The sequence below is a fragment of the Microdochium trichocladiopsis genome (genome assembly GCF_020744255.1).
Source record: "Microdochium trichocladiopsis strain MPI-CAGE-CH-0230 chromosome Unknown B0I36scaffold_1, whole genome shotgun sequence".
Classification (NCBI taxonomy): Eukaryota; Fungi; Ascomycota; class Sordariomycetes; order Xylariales; family Microdochiaceae; genus Microdochium; species Microdochium trichocladiopsis.
The window spans coordinates 4496838-4513414 of NW_025763544.1; the positions used below are offsets into that span (position 1 = coordinate 4496838).

General features: G+C 56.2%; 3 protein-coding genes and 1 non-coding gene across 4 annotated transcripts; 2 read left to right on the top strand and 2 right to left on the bottom strand.

Moving 5' to 3' along the window:
• The first annotated feature begins 2016 nt into the window (after positions 1-2016).
• On the top strand, positions 2017-2158 carry B0I36DRAFT_t12. The gene has a single exon. It is a non-coding gene; the product is annotated as a tRNA-Ala (tRNA).
• Positions 2159-2843: 685 nt separating this feature from the next.
• On the bottom strand, positions 2844-8582 carry B0I36DRAFT_311992 (P-loop containing nucleoside triphosphate hydrolase protein). The gene is made up of 7 exons (XM_046152441.1): positions 8121-8582; positions 7224-8030; positions 5382-7164; positions 5228-5314; positions 3913-5163; positions 3776-3841; positions 2844-3529 (listed from the first exon to the last, which is right to left on the bottom strand). The coding sequence occupies exons 1-7, from the start codon at positions 8433-8435 to the stop codon at positions 3204-3206; spliced, it is 4635 nt and encodes a 1544-aa protein (XP_046019090.1). The 5' UTR covers positions 8436-8582; the 3' UTR covers positions 2844-3203.
• A 1023-nt stretch (positions 8583-9605) lies between these two features.
• On the top strand, positions 9606-12150 carry B0I36DRAFT_234523 (Cullin family protein; the record flags this gene model as incomplete). Its single annotated transcript, XM_046149323.1, has 2 exons — positions 9606-11950; positions 12093-12150. 2 exons carry the CDS (start codon positions 9606-9608, stop codon positions 12148-12150), a joined length of 2403 nt encoding a protein of 800 aa, XP_046019091.1.
• A 492-nt stretch (positions 12151-12642) lies between these two features.
• B0I36DRAFT_427332 (uncharacterized protein) lies at positions 12643-15981 on the bottom strand. The gene is made up of 3 exons (XM_046162424.1): positions 15503-15981; positions 15192-15353; positions 12643-15128 (listed from the first exon to the last, which is right to left on the bottom strand). The coding sequence occupies exons 1-3, from the start codon at positions 15645-15647 to the stop codon at positions 13045-13047; spliced, it is 2391 nt and encodes a 796-aa protein (XP_046019092.1). The 5' UTR covers positions 15648-15981; the 3' UTR covers positions 12643-13044.
• Positions 15982-16577: the final 596 nt, after the last annotated feature.

Consider the following 16577-nt stretch of genomic DNA (forward strand, 5'->3'; position numbering starts at 1 on the left):
AGATACGCCATGGGTGTACGGCCTCTCCCGCGCCCCTCATCAAAGGACATTCAACGCGATCGAGTCCATGCAGCCTCGATGTCCCTTCACAACGTCACAGTGTCCGACATCGGCCGACAACTTGCGTAAATGCTGCGGGGGGGTTTTAGGACCATTCCACGATCAAACGGGAAGGATGTGACTCTGTTCCTGCATATACCATTGGCTTCCTCATCGAGCTTACAGAAAATCGAGCCGGGGGGATATGATTACCCCCACCCCTCATGAGGCGCGCTGCAATGCATTTTAGAAGAGGGCGTAGATTGTGCCGCGCTGCGCAATTGATGAAAAATACGGTCAGATGTTGATATCGCGTCGTTCTTTTCGGAGATTAAATCCCCGGACGGGGTGGAGTCTTTTTGTCCGGCTGTTCGACATCGACCGTGTATGAATTCGAGATCTGCCCAGAACTTGAAATGCGGTTGGGCTTACGGATAACGTCTTTGATGGGCATTTTGTAACCTCACAGATCTGAGACGACACCGGTGCCGAAAGTTGACCGAGCCGATCACGAGTCTATTGAAAAAACATCTGCACATGTGTCCAGCAATTCTTACTTGCCGTTTTTAGGGAAATTGCATTTATAGCGTTTCAGGTTGTCGCCAAGCTGGTCACGCGGACAGGCCCGGGGGGTCACCAGAAGTTAGTCTCCTAACATCGCGCACTATCAACTAGTTCGACGTAAGATGCCACTTATGTATCGTGACCTGACCGCCCTTGTCAAGAACGCTGCGGTGGCCAGAGTCTGCCAAGAGTTCCCGTACTCAGATAATCCCGTGAAGTCAACTTGAGCCAGAAAGCAACGTACGCCTGGCTGCTCTGTGCGAGCGGGAACTCCACGGGCCACTTTGGTGAAGACATTGGTCCAGTCGGGCTTGCGAATGCCTCACAAGTCCGCTTTGATAAACCCCTCGCCGATCTGACTACGGTCAGGTACTGGTCCGCAGGAAACATCATCCTCTTTCTTCGACATGTGAATCTGCCCATCTGCATCTTGCTTGGCGTGCCTGCTCTGGGTTCTCAGTGACAACTTGGTCGTCGAGGAGGACGTGCTCATGGCAGGGCTGTGTTGTCTCGTCCAAGTCGAGACAATTGGCCGCAGGTTCTCTCCACGCGTGCCAGTTCCAAGGCTGCCCGTGGGAAAGCAGCCACTTCAGGACCAGTGACCGCAACGGGGCCGGTTGAAAAATGCCAAACGCGCCGGTGTAATTAATGGTCAGCCTATGCAAACGGCGCAGATTTTAGATGTGCCCATCATCGGTGCTAGACGTCTGGGCTCACCCGAGGTCCATATCCTCGAGCCTCTTTTGGCTTCCTGCTTTCTCAGGTCACAGGACCACAGGGTCACCAACCATATGAGCCGTCCTACCATTTGTTCAAACTTTACGAGCTGATATCACGTATAAAGACGTCAGACTTCTTCACCAGGAGAGACCCCCGTGTCAGGAAGGGGGGGGGGGAGATAAGCAAAACGCCCTATTGTCTGTTCACGGCCGTTCCATGATCGACTCGACCTCAAAACGGGAGGCAAAGGCGGGACGCGAGGTTTGCAGAGATCGCAGAAACAAGACCTTATTTTATTATTATTTTTTTCCCTTCTCCTGGGGGAGAGAAAAGATGCAATGCGGCTGCCCTTCAAAGAGCACGCGGTCCCCGCAATGCACACCCGAGATATCCCTTTCGTGCAACAACAACAAAAACAACAAGGAGACTCAAGAGCCGCCAGTCCACGCTCGTAAGTTGTACAGAAAGCCGGGGAGAGAGGCATGCCTACGTAACCACATAGGCTTTACCTCGCCTTGGTGATCCCCCCCCCCAGGTTACAGACCTGCAAATCGAAGACCACATTCGCCGTTTGCTACTCAACATCCCTCCTCTCTTAGTCTACCACGAAAAGCCGTCTCAGATCCCGACACCAAGAAACAGAGTCGACTCAACATTGTATAAGGGACGACTCGTTCAACCAATCAGAACACAGGGCTTGTGGTTTAGTGGTATAATACTCCCTTAGCATTTGACAACTTCCTTCTCGCGGCCTCATCATCTTCCATGATGAAGGTTAAAGGAAAAGAGTGAAAAAATCTGGGAGTGGTCCAGGGTTCGATTCCCTGCAAGTCCAATTGTTTCATGTTTCTTTTTTGTCATATATTCTTGATGACTGATGCCCGAAGGCCGGGCGGGTTCACGAACGAAGAAAGATGTTTGATGATGCCTGTGGCTGTGGCTGTGGCGTGGGACGGGTCAATTTCAGTGTGAACAATCGCGCTAGGAGCTGGGGTCTGCTTTGGGCTTTGTATTATTGATTTTCCTGTTGAATGGAAGCACCGAAATTCTTCGGATGTTTGCCTTTGATTTCTTTCATGCCCAAGACGAGGAGTAAGAGAGCGGTCCAAATACAGCCCGGTGGGTTCAAAATGATATATTTATCCAGATGTGTCATTCCAGATGAACAGAAACAAGAACCAACAATAAAAAACCCCCCCAAACCACTCATAATTTGCCATACACTCGGTGTTGACAAAGGTAAAAACTATGTTCGGGAACAGACGATCGATTCCGATGGTCTGATCAAAATACGTTCTGGTCCCTAAGCATGCTGCCCTGCCCACGAGGGGGAAAGAAAGGTGTTATCCCACCGACGCCTTGACTGATTCTAGGCTGGCACGCACGCACGAGTAAGCTGGGCGTCAAGCGGTGACATGATAGCACACAGCTCCGGCTCTTTTAAGAGGTACCCGACCCAGCCACTGTAAAATTGTTGACCTCGACAGAGTAAGCACCGAGATCACTCAGAGGTCCTGTTGTGCTGCAAACATGCTCAAGTGCTTGGTATAAAAAGTATTAAAGTTGACTTGTATATACATGTTATACACACGTGTATCCCATTCTATTCTTCCGACTTTTGTGTAAGACAAAACAAATGCAGAGTACACCGGCCCTCTGCTGCCTTTTGTGCAGCACTGTTCGAGGGCTAGTGTACCATTCAGCGCTCTGTACGTGGTGATCTGATCACAAGGTCACCAACAGCGACCGGACGAGGCACAGATCCCGACTCGACTCGGCATCACGTGAGCTATCCCGTGTGGCAAAGCCGACGCGTGTGAAGTGACACGCGGCCGCGGTCGTCCCGCCCACATCGGGAAGCTGCAGGTAGCCGAAAGGCCTTACTCCGTGTCCAGGCCGGACTGTTTGACGAGCCCGTAGAAGATGCCCTTCTTCTGGATAAGGGCCTGGGGTGTGTCGAATTCGACGACCTCGCCTTTGTCGAGCACCACGATGCGGTCGCTGTCCAGGATAGTATTGATGCGGTGCGCGACTGTGATGATGGTGCGGTGCGAGAAGAGCTCCGACCGCAGCGTGTTCTGCAGCATGGCATCCGTCTCTACGTCGACGGCGGCCGTGGCCTCGTCAAGCACGAGAATGTTGGATGGTGTCAGCATGGCCCGGGCCAGGGATATCAGTTGTCGCTGTCCTTGTGAAAGGTTGGAACCTGCAGTGGTGACAACAGCCGACGGGTTAACACATGCCAAGCACGAGGAATATTCTGACCATGGTCATGACGGGCACCTGCTGCCCCGGCCATCTTCGGCTCAGACAAAGGCATGTTGCACAACAAGCCAGTGCGCCACGAGGGATCGTGGCTATGCATGCGGCTAACCGCGCTCCACCCAGTACAGCAGTGCTGTCGTGCGGACAATATGAGTTTCGCGATAAGACAGAAAATAGTGGCACTTACCGGCTTCATGGACCTTTGCGTCCAGGCCGCCCATGCTGGATACATGATCTCTCAGGCGCGCATGTTCTGATGCAGATGATGGTTAGCAACGTCGGGGTGACCAAGTGCAACCCATGTGAGATAGACAGAATACGCACCCAGTACACTCCATAGCTCAGTGTCGTCATGAATGTTGCCAGGATCCAGGTTGTCCCGAACTGTGCCCTCGAAAAGGGCAGCATCCTGGGGGATAATAGCAAGGCGCCTTCTCAGGTCCAAGAGCCCAACATTGGAAGTGTTCAAGTCGTCTATACTAATGTTGCCCGCCGCGGGTTCGATCAGGCGGAAGAGGGCCAAAGTCAGAGACGACTTTCCAGCACCCGTCCTGCCCACAACGCCGACTTTCTCGTGAGATTTGATGTCCAGGTTGATGTTCTTGAGGACAAGGTCCAGCCCGGCTCGATAGCGAGTGCTGTAGTTCTTGAACTCGACAGAGCCGTTTGCCGGCCACGCAACTGGCGGACGACGGCCGGGGATGATCTCCTCCGCCTCACTCGGCAGAGCAGCATACTCCAGGACACGCTCGACAGATACAATATTGGTCTCGACTTCCACTGTCTGACGCACAATCCAGTTGAGAGACCCTGTGATCTGCAGCGCATATGCCATGTACAGCCCGACAAGTCCAGAGTCAAGTTCACCGCCACTGACGACGGTGATGACAGCGAAGCCAGCAGCGGAGAAGATGACGATAGCTCCGAGGAATTCGAGGCGGACAGCCAGCCATCTGTTCGCGCTGATGGAGGGGAAGTAAGCCTTCATGTTGGTATCGACCCTCCACTCGTTTTCTAGCTCAAACCGATCCTGCTGGCGGTATGCCCGGATCGTGCTAATACCACCAAGAGACTCTTGGAAGTGGGCGTAGATGGGACTGCGGCTGACACTGTCCAGTCGCTTCAGCTCCCGCGAGGTCCGGAGGTAATAACGCTGCACCCAGTAATATGCCAAGCTCAATGGGATGATGAAGGCGACAAAGGGTGGGACGCCGACGGAGATGACCACCAATGTGAAACCGGATCGCGCAAGATTGACAAACAACATGTTGAAAGTCCTTGCGAGAACCTCGTCTACACGGTAGATGTCGCTCGAGAAGCGATTGAGGATTCGTCCCGCAGGTGTTGTGTCGAAGAACGACATTGGCGACCGGAAAATGGCAGTGGCCATAGCCTCATGCAGCTTTCTCGAAGCCTCGATAGAACAGAAAATCCAAAGAATCAAGGTTTGCAATACCGTTAATAATGCGGAGCCGACACCAAACCCGAGGTAGCCGCCGAGCCACTTGCCCACGTGGAGGTTTTGACCCGTCCGCTCGTTCTCTTTAGCCCACGACCGAAGCCACACACTGCCTCCTAAAGTGGGAAGTCAGGTTTTCCATCATACTCCGCATACCTTGCTGTGCGATAATGAACGTACCGATTTGTGCTGTCTGTGCAAGGACCAAGGTTGACAGATAGATCGCAACAGCCAACAAGTTGCTGCTCTTTGCATATGCCTTGTAAACTGCCTGGGGAGTTAGCAGAACCATCCTGTGCTGGCGCATACATGCCACCCATGACGAATGACTTACCATCCCATTTGACTTTGCCCTGTTCAGAATGCTCCTTGGCCTGTCTTGTCCTCGCACTCGGATCATCGTCATCGCCGAGCTTGCCTCGCGGCCCTTTAAAGCTGGCCCTACTAGCTCGCCTAAGGGTCGACATACTGCCTCTGCGCTTCTGCGTGCCCGAAGGTCCGATCCTGATGGGCGCAAGTTCTGGCAGGGTCTCTTGAGCCTCCTCCATTTCTTCCTTGTCCTGCGTCGTCTCGGGCTCGATGTATGTGGAAGTCTCGCTACCAGAACCCTCGGGGCTAACCGCAGAAGAGGTCGCGCCAGAATCATTACCAGATGTCTTGAGGAGTTCGGCAATGCCGCCTTTCATAGCCATGAGCTGGCGGAACGTGCCACTCTCGACGATCTCGCCGTCCTTGAGTTGGCAAATATAGTCTGCCGAGGTCAAAACAGAGATAGCGTTGGTAGCCAGGACACGACATTTCGAGCTGAGCAGACCTCCGGAACCGAGGACATTCTCAATGATGTGTTTACCCACATGAGAGTCCACGGCGGAGAGGACGTCATCCAGCAAGTAGACGTCGGCTCGAGCGTAGACAGCTCTGGCCAAGGCCACACGCGCCTTTTGGCCTCCACTGAGAGATATGCCTCGCTCGCCAACCACGGTCTCGTCTCCGTCTGGTAGTTGACTGAAGTCGTCGAGTAGAGCACATGCCTTGACGGTCTTTTCGTAGAAGGTTGAGTCGTATCGATGGCCAAAGATGATGTTCTCCTTGACCGTGGCATTCATGATCCACGGCGACTGGGCAACATAGGCAACCTCGCCATTCAGCTTGACTTGGCCCTCAACCTTCCACAGATCGCCGAGAATGCTCTGCAGTAAAGACGACTTGCCCTGGCCAACTCTGCCGACAACACAAGTGAGCTCGCCCTTGTTAGCGGTGAAGTTGATGCCACGCAAGACATGCTTCGACTCGTGCCGGTCCCAGGAGAAAGTGGCGTGTCGGATGCTCACACTCTCGTCGCCAATCTGCTCAGCCGGGGGCCCAACAATCACCGCATCAGGTTGGAGCTCCTCGCAGAGGAGGAATTCTGTGAGCCGGCCCGCTGCCACAGTAGCTTCGATGATGGAAGTGATGACCATAGGAAGGACCGACAACGGGAAGGTCAGCAAGTTGAACAGAGCCAGAGCAGGGAAAACGATGCTTGTGCTCAGCGGCGCGTTTTCGGTCCATAAGAAGATGGCAAAGGTGGAGCAGGAGACGAGGAATGGCGTGGTGGACCATGTGAAGTTGGCGAAAGCCTGAGCAGCACCTATTCTACGAAGATTCTTCAGCTCGAGGTCGTTTCTGACGTAGTTGAGCTTATTCATGAAGGCTGTGCTCCAGGCATAGAGCTTGATGCTCTTCATGTTGTTGATGATTTCGGCAATGAGGCGGCTTCGGGAATCCTTGTTCTTCATCTGCTGCTTCTGCAGACGCTTCATGAATCTTGCAATGAAGCCATTGATGGGGATCATGATGATCATGACACCGATGCCGGCAAGCATCGACCAGCCTACCAAGTTGTACAGCGAGATCATGCAGATGGCGATCTGGAAGGGAGCAGACCAGAGCTGCTGCAGGAACTGTGCAAGGTCCTGAAGGCGCTGAGCGTCTACCGCCATGTAATTCACGATATCGCCCGTAGTCTTACTGGCACGACCCTCATTCGACAATTTCAGAGACTTCTTATAGATGGCGGCTGTGAGACCAGACTTGACCCGCATGCCTGTCACGATGGCGAGTTGAAAGTATTGGTGCTGTGGTTTGGCATAAGTTTGTGGCCTCTGGGCGGTTTGGCACGGCGCATTGTACTTACAATCATGGTTGTCTGCAGGATAGCGACGAAGAACATCGCTAGAGCAATAGCGGCGCCCTTGATAGGCGGCTCGGGGGTTTTACCAGCTTCATAGGACGCAACAAAGGTGATCAGGTACCGCAGCAGCTGGGGCTGTGAGAAGTTGGCGATGTCGCTGAGAGTCTTGAAGACGGCAGCAAGCAGGTACGGACCACCATACGCCTTCGCCAAGACCAACCACAAGTTAGGCCGGCCCTTCTTCTTGACCTCGTCCTGCCAGATCCGGTCAAACTTGGCGCCAGTATTGGCGACCTTGTCAGTCGTCGAAAGGCCCCACAAGTCATCCTCGGTGAGATATTGTTTGTAGCCGAGCTTCATGAGCGGTGTAATCCACGAGTATGTCAGCTTGGAAAAGACGGTCGCGTACTCCTCGGGACACTCCTCCCCACTTTCGTCCACGACGGCCTCATATGCGCTCGTCTTCTTGGGCAGCAGCCACTCCATGAGGAATTCGACAACAGACAAGCCAAACCCGACAGTGAAGGCCACAAAGTAGGCGAGGTTGTGGTGGTACATCTGCTGAGCCACAAGGGAGCGCAGCTTTACGGAGTAGGCGATGAGAAGCAGCAGCCAATAGAATAAGACGACGCCATTGGCGTTCCGGAGGCGATCATGTTCGAACCATTGGATAGCGAAGATGATACCGAGGGATAGGAATGCAAAGAGTGTTGTCAGGACACGGAAATCGCCAAACCAGACGTTCGGTAGGTTGGCGATCTGGATGGCGAGCTGGACGGCGATATCGGCAGCAATGGCGACAAGCAGACCCTGTTGAGGCGAGAACAAGACAGAATATTAGCCGGGTTCCACCATGAGGCTGTCAAGAAGTCGTTACGAGGCGAGAGAGGGCTTACGAACCTGCTTGACCCAGAAATGCCAGTCCTTCGGGATATCGGCAGCCTTGCGCTTGCGCAAGACATACCATAGGGCGAGGGCGCCGCCGAGGAGGCCGAACGCGGCGACGGCAAAGACGCCGACATCGATGAAGCACGGGGTGAAGTCGTAGCGGAAGGGGCTCAAGGGGCCCCAACCCTCTTCGTTGCCGCAGAGAGGCTGCTTGAAGGAGTCGAGGGCGGCGAGATAGCCATTGCCGAGCTGTGGGAGGCGGACGGGGGAGTAGCCGGAGAAGGAGCCGGAGGCGAGGACGCGCTGGGCGCCGTTCAGAGACTGCATGGCCGCCAGAAGGACCCAGGACGGGGGCGCGGGTCTAGCAGGCAGGGCAGTCAGCGAGGAGAGAGAGGCATCCGTAGGCGCATGGAGGAGTGTGAAAGGGAATTGGAAAGCTGGAGAGACCGCGGGATGGAAAAGCGAAGCTGGAGGCGCGGGTGGGCGTGCTTTGTCAGACTGGTGGACTGGTGGATACGCCACACGCGAGTTAGTCCCTATGGGCAGCAGGCAGGCAGGCACAGAATGATGTCGTCGTCGTCGGCGGCCCATGGCTGGCTACGGCTGTCGCATAGGCTAGGCTAGGCCCAGCCAAGCTCCCCGGGAACCACGCCCAGCGGGGACCGAGACCGGGGGGGTCTCACAGGGCACTTGCATGCAATCCGCCCGTTCTTGTGGGTGGACTTAGCAGCTGCGGGGCCTGCTGCGTCGGCCCTTATCCCCGGGCCATGGCACCCCCCCAAAAAAGTCATGATTGCATGGCACCGACGGCACTGCGTCGAGCTGCCCTTATCGCCCATCTCCACCCCAGAAGTAGAGGTGCTTACACGACCTTGCCTCACACAGAACAGTAGTACCTATTTCGCGGGCCCAGAGTTGACACAGACCTGCCCTGAGCCGGTGTTCTTGGGAGAGATCGGAGTGCTTGCCGGAGCAACGCACAGTAGCTACTGCAGTGCAAGCAGATCCTAGTGTACCAGACCTTTGCCTACATCAAGACAGCCGAGGAGCTCCAGCTCCAGCTCCAGCTCCGCACCAGTCCCGTGCCAAGCGGCGGCTCCCGTGCCTGCGAGTGCATCCATGACCACTTTACACGCACAGCGCGTCCGCCAACACTCCTTTGTCCTTGCATCATCCTGACTCTCCGCTCTCACCTCTGCCGTGCCCGCACACGCTTCGCCGTTTTCGCCTGGCCACCACAGCAGCGCACAAAGACCACCACCCCGCCCTGCCCGCGGGCCACGATTGGTCTCGCCAGGCCTCCACCACGACGTCCGGCTTGCCTTACCCCCAGTCGTTCTATATATGCATCAGCCTGGTGCCGCCTCCTCGCCTGCGGGTTCCTCCTCGGCCCCGTTCGCCCTCCCTTCGAAGCGCAAGTCCTCGGTCGCCTCTTCAAACCCAAAGCGCCCCAGAGCCGGCAGCCCTCCGGCCGCTGCTCCCTCGTCCGCCTCCAGCATGAGCAAGCTCCTCACCCGGCGGCCAGACCGCGTCGACCTGACAAAACCTCGAGTCTCGATCCAGCCGCACCAGGGGGTCAGGAAGCTCACCATAAAGAACCTCCGCCCTGCTGCCCGTCAAGACAGCCTCGACCAGTACTACGCCCGTGCCTTCGGGGAGCTCCAGGACGCTCTGCGGTGCATCCTGGAGCGCAAGCAGCCAAAGCAGCCCCTCGAGCGCCTCTACCGCAACGTCGAGGATCTCTGCCGGCACGGAAAGGCAAAGGAGATCTACGATCATCTGCGCATGATATGCGAGGCGCATCTGCAGCATGAGGTCCTTGCCGCCATTGACCGCGACGCCGGAAACGTGCACCTTGGCGTCCCCAAGCTCAAGAGCGTCCACAAGCATTGGGTCATTTGGCAGACACAATCTACCACGATACGCTCAATCTTCAGCTATCTCGACCGTGCTTTCCTTCTCAACCAGAAGGACCTCCAGCAGATCAACGACATGACCATCTCGTTGTTTAGGCGAGCCTGCTTCAAGCACACCGAGCTGAACCGCCATGGGCGATTACCCGGGCCCGATGCCATCTCAGGCATGTGCGACCTCGTCGAATACGATCGGAGGGCGGATGCGCGCTTCGACGCCGCACTGCTTCGCGACTCCGTGTCCATGGTCAACGTGCTCAACATCTATGGCAAGTACTTTGAGCCCAAGCTGCTGTCCTGCTCACGAGCCTACTTCTCCGAGTTCGCCGAGGAGCATAGCGCGGCTAGTCTCAAATCCTACATTACCGCTTGCGAAGGCCTCCTTGCCAGGGAAGATTTCCGGTGCAACGCATATAACTTTGACAGCACCACGAAACGGCAGCTGATGGACGATGCCCACGCAACACTGATCGACGAATACACCGACAAACTTCTGGATGGCGAGAGCCTGAGCAAGCTGCTCGACGAGAACGAGGTGGAGGTGCTGAAAGCTCTATATGAGCTCTTGCGGCTGTCCAGCATCCAGAAGAAATTGAAGGAGCCTTGGACCGCGTACATCAAAGTTGCGGGCAGCGCCATTGTCAATGACACGGCCAGGGGCGACGAGATGGTTGTACGCCTGCTGCTCTTCAGGCGGACTCTTGATGTCATGATCAGAGATGCCTTCGACAAGGATGCAGACTTCTCTTACAGCTTGAAGGAGGCGTTTGCGAGTTTCGTCAACGACAAGAAAATCCTAGCGTCGTGGAAGACGGGCACATCCAAAGTGGGCGAGATGATTGCCAAGCACATCGACCTCCTCCTGCGTGGTGGACTCAAGACACTGCCTCAGTCGCTCCTGTCGGACGTCCAAGACCGCGCGGATGCCGAGAAGAGTGGTCAAGCCAGCACTGGTGACGAGGATGCCGAGCTCGACCGGCAACTCGACCAGGCTCTCGAGTTGTTCAGGTTCATCGAAGGCAAGGACGTCTTTGAAGCCTTCTACAAGCAAGACCTTGCAAGGCGCCTGCTCATGGGCCGCAGCGCGAGCGCGGACGCCGAGAGGAGCATGCTCAGCAAGCTTAAGAGCGAGTGCGGCTCAAGCTTTACACACAACCTCGAGCAGATGTTCAAGGACCAGGCACTGGCCCGAGACGAGATGGCCTCGTACCGGGCGTGGCGCGAAGGCAACGGGCACAAGACTGGCGGTCTGGACCTGTCGGTCAGCATTCTGTCCGCCGCGGCGTGGCCAACGTATCCCGACACCAATATACTGCTGCCCGACAATGTGGCCTCCCAGGTCGAGCAGTTTGACAAGTACTACGTGAACAAGCACACTGGGCGTCGTTTGACATGGAAGCACTCATTGGCTCACTGCGTGGTCAAGGCGCGGTTCAACAAGGGCCCCAAGGAGCTCCTCGTCAGTGCCTACCAAGCAGTCGTGCTTACGCTCTTCAACCAGGTCGAGGGCCGTGGCGGCGACAACGAAGTCCTGACCTACCAGCAAGTATCGGAAGGCACGGGCCTGACTGGCGGCGACCTCGACCGGACGCTCCAGTCATTGGCATGCGGCAAGTCGCGCGTGCTGACCAAGAACCCGAAGGGCAAGGAGGTCAACCCCACCGACACGTTCACCGTGAACAAGGCGTTTGTCGACCCCAAGTACCGCGTCAAGATCAACCAGATCCAGCTCAAGGAGACAAAGGAGGAGAACCAGGCGACGCACGAGCGCGTGGCGCAGGACCGGCAGTTTGAGACGCAGGCCGCCATCGTGCGCATCATGAAGAGCCGCAAGACCATGACGCATGCCGAGCTCGTCGCCGAGGTCATCAACCAGACCAAGTCGCGCGGCGCTGTCGACACTGCCGAGATCAAGAAGAACATTGAAAAGTACGTGGCCCCGCCCTACTCTAATTTTCCTCCCCGCAACCTCGGATTCTTTTTTTCTTCCTTTCTTTTCTTCTCCCATGCTAGTCGTCCGTCTTCTATAAATACTTACCGTGCTAACCGATGCTCTGTTCGTGTCGTGCAGGTTGATCGAGAAGGAATATCTAGAAAGAGAGGGCAACTCATATGAATACCTAGCATAGACAACAGATCACCCGGCTTCAATGGATAAATACAACATGTCCTCTCCGTCGTCTCCTTTTCTTTTTCTTTTTTTCTTTTCGTCCTTCAGCTTGTCGTGAAATTGGGTAATCTTGTTTTTGCCCAATTTCTCTCTTGGCCTCCGGAGAGGCTCTCACTCACTCACACAGAGTCCGGGACTGGATGGAGAGCTGTTTAGTCACCGTGTGTGCATGCTCATCCGCATTTTCGACTTTGTGTGTGTGTGTGCGTGTGTGTGAAAAGCCTGTCAAGCCGTCATCCGTGCCGTATGAGAACAGCTTGTCGCGCGTTGCACACCTTGCATAGAAATCCAGCCAGCCAGCTCGCTCCTTCCTGGTCTGTCAATATTTGTTGGACAGAGTCACATCTGGTCTCTAGGGTATAAGCGAGCGGTCTCCCCATGACTTGGAGCATGCTGACAACATTCCAGGCGAGTACAAAGCACCACGAGACACGTACAAATAGAAACAAACACTCGGGATCATTGATTCAGCGTTGTCCATGGTATTTGGTATTCGAAATGGTAGATAAAGTGAAACCTCCAAGGCTTCGCATGAGACTCTCGTGGATCATCGGCAGGGACAAATGATACTTGGCTCCAAACTCTCAAATAATCTGTCCCAATAGATACGACTACCGCGCAAGATGGGACGGGTATCATGGCGGTCTTGATGAGCTGTTAACAACACAAGCGACCAGATTCCTCCAGGGAGTCTTCTAAGAAAATGCCCAAACGCCAGCTCCAATGTGTGCAGTCGCCAATGCTGCCGAGCTCGCCTGCCTCCACATTCCAACGGGACCTCATACAAACAAGACGGCACGGCTTTTTCGTGTTTGTTCCACCTCTTCCGGTTTTATTTTGGCGCATCCTCCTCCTACGCAGTCGTATTGCTCGCCCCATGCGTGGTCTGGGTAGGTGGCGGTGACATTGGCAGTGGAACGCTGTGAGGATCTTCTTTCTGACTTGACTCTGTGGTATTAATCGCGGGAGGAACGTGATCGGCCGTCGTTGAGCTTGTCTGTGTTGGTGCGGACGTCCCAGTGGCATGCTCTTCCGGGTTCCGCTTGATGTCAATGCTCTTTCCCCTGCTAGGCAAGAAGTGGTGGTGGCCATGCTCGCCAGGGGGCGACTTCGTCCGCTTCTGTTCCGCATTTTCTTTGGCCTCTTTGACCTTACTCTTGATCCAGCCGAAGGGATTTCGAGAGCCGTCCTTGTCCCTGTTGGCGGCGTCTGCGTCGGCCAGGGCTGCCGCAACCTCGTTTGAGTCTCCTGTCCAGCTCTTTCGTGGCTTGTGCCCACTGCTACCGACGGTGGACGTGCTCATTTCGGCATGGCGGTGTACGCCGAGACTTTGCGAGTTCGACGCAGCGCCCTCTTCTCGCCGTCTCGATATGGGCCAATGCCGCTTTTTGTCCTTTTCGTGGCTTTCCTGAGAGCCAAGAACGGCGCCTTCCTCTGCCCCATGCTCGATGTCAGATCCCTCATTGAAGGAAGAATGTAAGGAGCCTGGGGTCGATTCCTTGGGTTTCAGCAGCTGCTTGCTGCCTGGCGCGCTCGTCGCAAGTTGAGGGTCTGTAGCTTGGGTGGGCACTTGCGATGCTCTCGGAGTCGAGTCCGCGGTATGTTCAGTGCTTGTGGTGCTCTCTTGGCGCGGAATGTCTCGACCCAGGTTCTCAAATGGTGGTGGCGCTTCCACTGTTGGCGAGGGAGCCCCGGAATGAGGCAGCGATGTTGTTGAGCTGTGTGCACTGGGGTTTGCACTGCCCGGCAAGCGCTTCTTGCGCAGCTTGTTAGGCTGACGTTTATCAAGGTCTCCACCAGGCGAGCGTTGAAACAACGTTTGTATGCCACGCTCCTTTCCTGGCGTGGTCACCTCTGAGTTGCTGGGATCGAGGAATTTTTCTTGACTCCGACCAGCTTGATATTGGCTAGGTCCAAGTCCAGCACTGGTGGGTGCTGCAAAAGTGCTGGCCTTTGTCGGAGATTGCGGCTCGGGAGACGCGGGTTCTTCTGTGACAGTCGGTGGCGCCGCAGCGGCAGCAGCCGCGCCAGGCGAAGGTGATGTGGGAGTCATCGCGATCGAGGAGTCCCCTTGTCGAGGGGGAAACCGGCTGGGTGGCATGTGTGGCGACTTTTTGGAGGGGACAGTGTTGCTCCTGCCCAGAGCACTGGACGGCGTCGACATCAGAGCCGGGCTATTTGGGGTCGATGTGCCATTCGAGTGCCTTGATTGTCGAGAGTGCCGGGAAGAGGTTGATCGGTTCCGTCTCACCATGCCATCGCGGCTAATACTTTCGGCGGCGGCACTACTCGTGGACGCGGATCGGTGCACGCCCACAGAGCGGCTGACCGGCTGGGCCGGGACACCCTTCTCAATCTCTCGCTTTGTCTTCTCGTCTGTCCCTGTGCCTTGCATACCAATCAAGAAGTGGTCCTGGTTCTCGATCAGGAAGATGATGACGCATTGGTTCAGGCGGTATTCTTCCGGGGCCATCGCATGGGTCGGATGCGAAAGCATGCCGGGTTGAAAAATTGCTGCGAGGTTCTGTGCGGTCATGCGGTTCTCGTCCGCCTTCGCGGCAAAAACGGCCAGTAAATCCAGAATGTAGAGGAGGAGCTGGCGATTCAGAGGTGGAAGCTCCTTGATGAGCTGCTGGTATCTGGCAATGGCGGCTTCCTCGTTGAAATTGTCAATAAGCTGGGCGCCTTCAGCGTCCCCCACAGCTTGACGTGTACTACCTCGCAGAGGGTCGCGAAAGCGCTCGTAGAGGTCCAGTGGCACGACTGGCTCGGGCAAGTCATTGAGATAACGCCTCAGCACGTTGGCGGCATCGTGGACAGTGTAGCCGTCCCAGACCAGACCCTTTCCGTATCTGTCGGGCGAGTCGAACTGCAGCTTGAGCTCCTTGATCCGCTTCTCTGAGCCGCTGAGCCGGAAGATGCCTTCAATGCCAGTCGCTGCAGTGGTCATAATGTAAGTTTAGTGGCCCATAATGGTGCCGGAAGCCAATCGACTCGTACCTTTTTCTTTCAGGAACACGCCACACTTTGCGACCACGATGGGGACGTAGCCATAGATGTAGCTCTTGCCATCTTCATCGACTAGGGAAATGGCAACGTTGGCATATGTAATGCTCTGCCGAAGTGGTACACCAAAGATGCCTTGCGGCCGGGCTTCAGGGACTGTGCACCCAGGTGGTCGAGTTAGCAAAACAAGCTAGCAAATAACGAGTCGTGCAGAGGCAGAGAGAGAGGGGGGGATCGACAGGAGTGTAGATTCCGTGCTCCGGGCTGTCATGCCGCCAGGAGCTACCGAGAGAGAAAGGGTTTACCTGGAGCATCCTGCGGCCGGCCCTGGCTCTGGAAGCGCTTCCACCACGATTTGAGGTCGCGCTTTGTGGGTGGCGAGGCGGGATTGGAGGCTGGCGTTGCAAACTGCTGGGGCGGGCTTATGGGGGCCTGGCGCTGCTGGGCCATGATGAAGCCGGGCGCGGAAGGCCGCGACCTTGAGGGGATGGGAGTTGTATGGCGGGTGAGCTCAAGGACTTTCGGGCGCGAGCTGACGGATGACGTTGGCGGAGGTGGGACGGTGCGTGAGTCGTGGCGCCGCCTTGGGGGGGAACCGTTGTCGAGACGGAGAGGGAGCGCGACGCAGTGGACAGGACGGCTTGCGAAGTCGTCGAGAAGACGCAGATGCAGATGACTGGAGTGAGCAAGCGAGCGGCAGGTGGGATGGAAGCTTTGGTCGGAGGAGGGGGTTTCAAGAGTGAGAAGGGCAGAACGGGCCAGCAAGTGGAGAGAGGCAGCTCACGGATGGCTGATTAGATGATGGGCAGTTGGGACAGGCTTAGGCAGGATCGCGGGGGGGCAAGAGGGGGCCTAGGCTGGCGGTCTCTGCTTGGGGGGAGACAGGTGACGGGCGACTCTGGGGAAAGCTCAAGAGCCCACCAGCAAGCAGCACATGCAACAGCAACAGTAGCAGCAGCACTGGCAGCACAGGGCACCAATCGCAGCCCCTGGCCGCCCGCGCTCGACCAGCCTGTAGCGTCACTCGGGACAGGCAGGCAGCCTCAATCCCACCACGACCACCACAACAGGCGGCACGTCGACACAACAACCGCACAGCCACGGCAGCGGGCTGGGCTGACTTCGTTCTGCATCGACTGGCATGGACAAGGTAAGCCTCGGTGAGACCCAGGATGCCTCCATCTCTGTCCCTGTCTCTCTCTCTGGTGGGCCATTGGGACATGCTTGTTCACGTCAGAGCTAACGTACGTACCCAGCCAGCTTGCAGCGGGCGAGCCAGTCTGCCCTGACGATCACCACCAGCTCCTCCTGGCACTTCGGCAGGCCCTGCCTGCTTATCGCATCTCGTTTCGTCCCATCCCACGATGGATTGCATCGAGT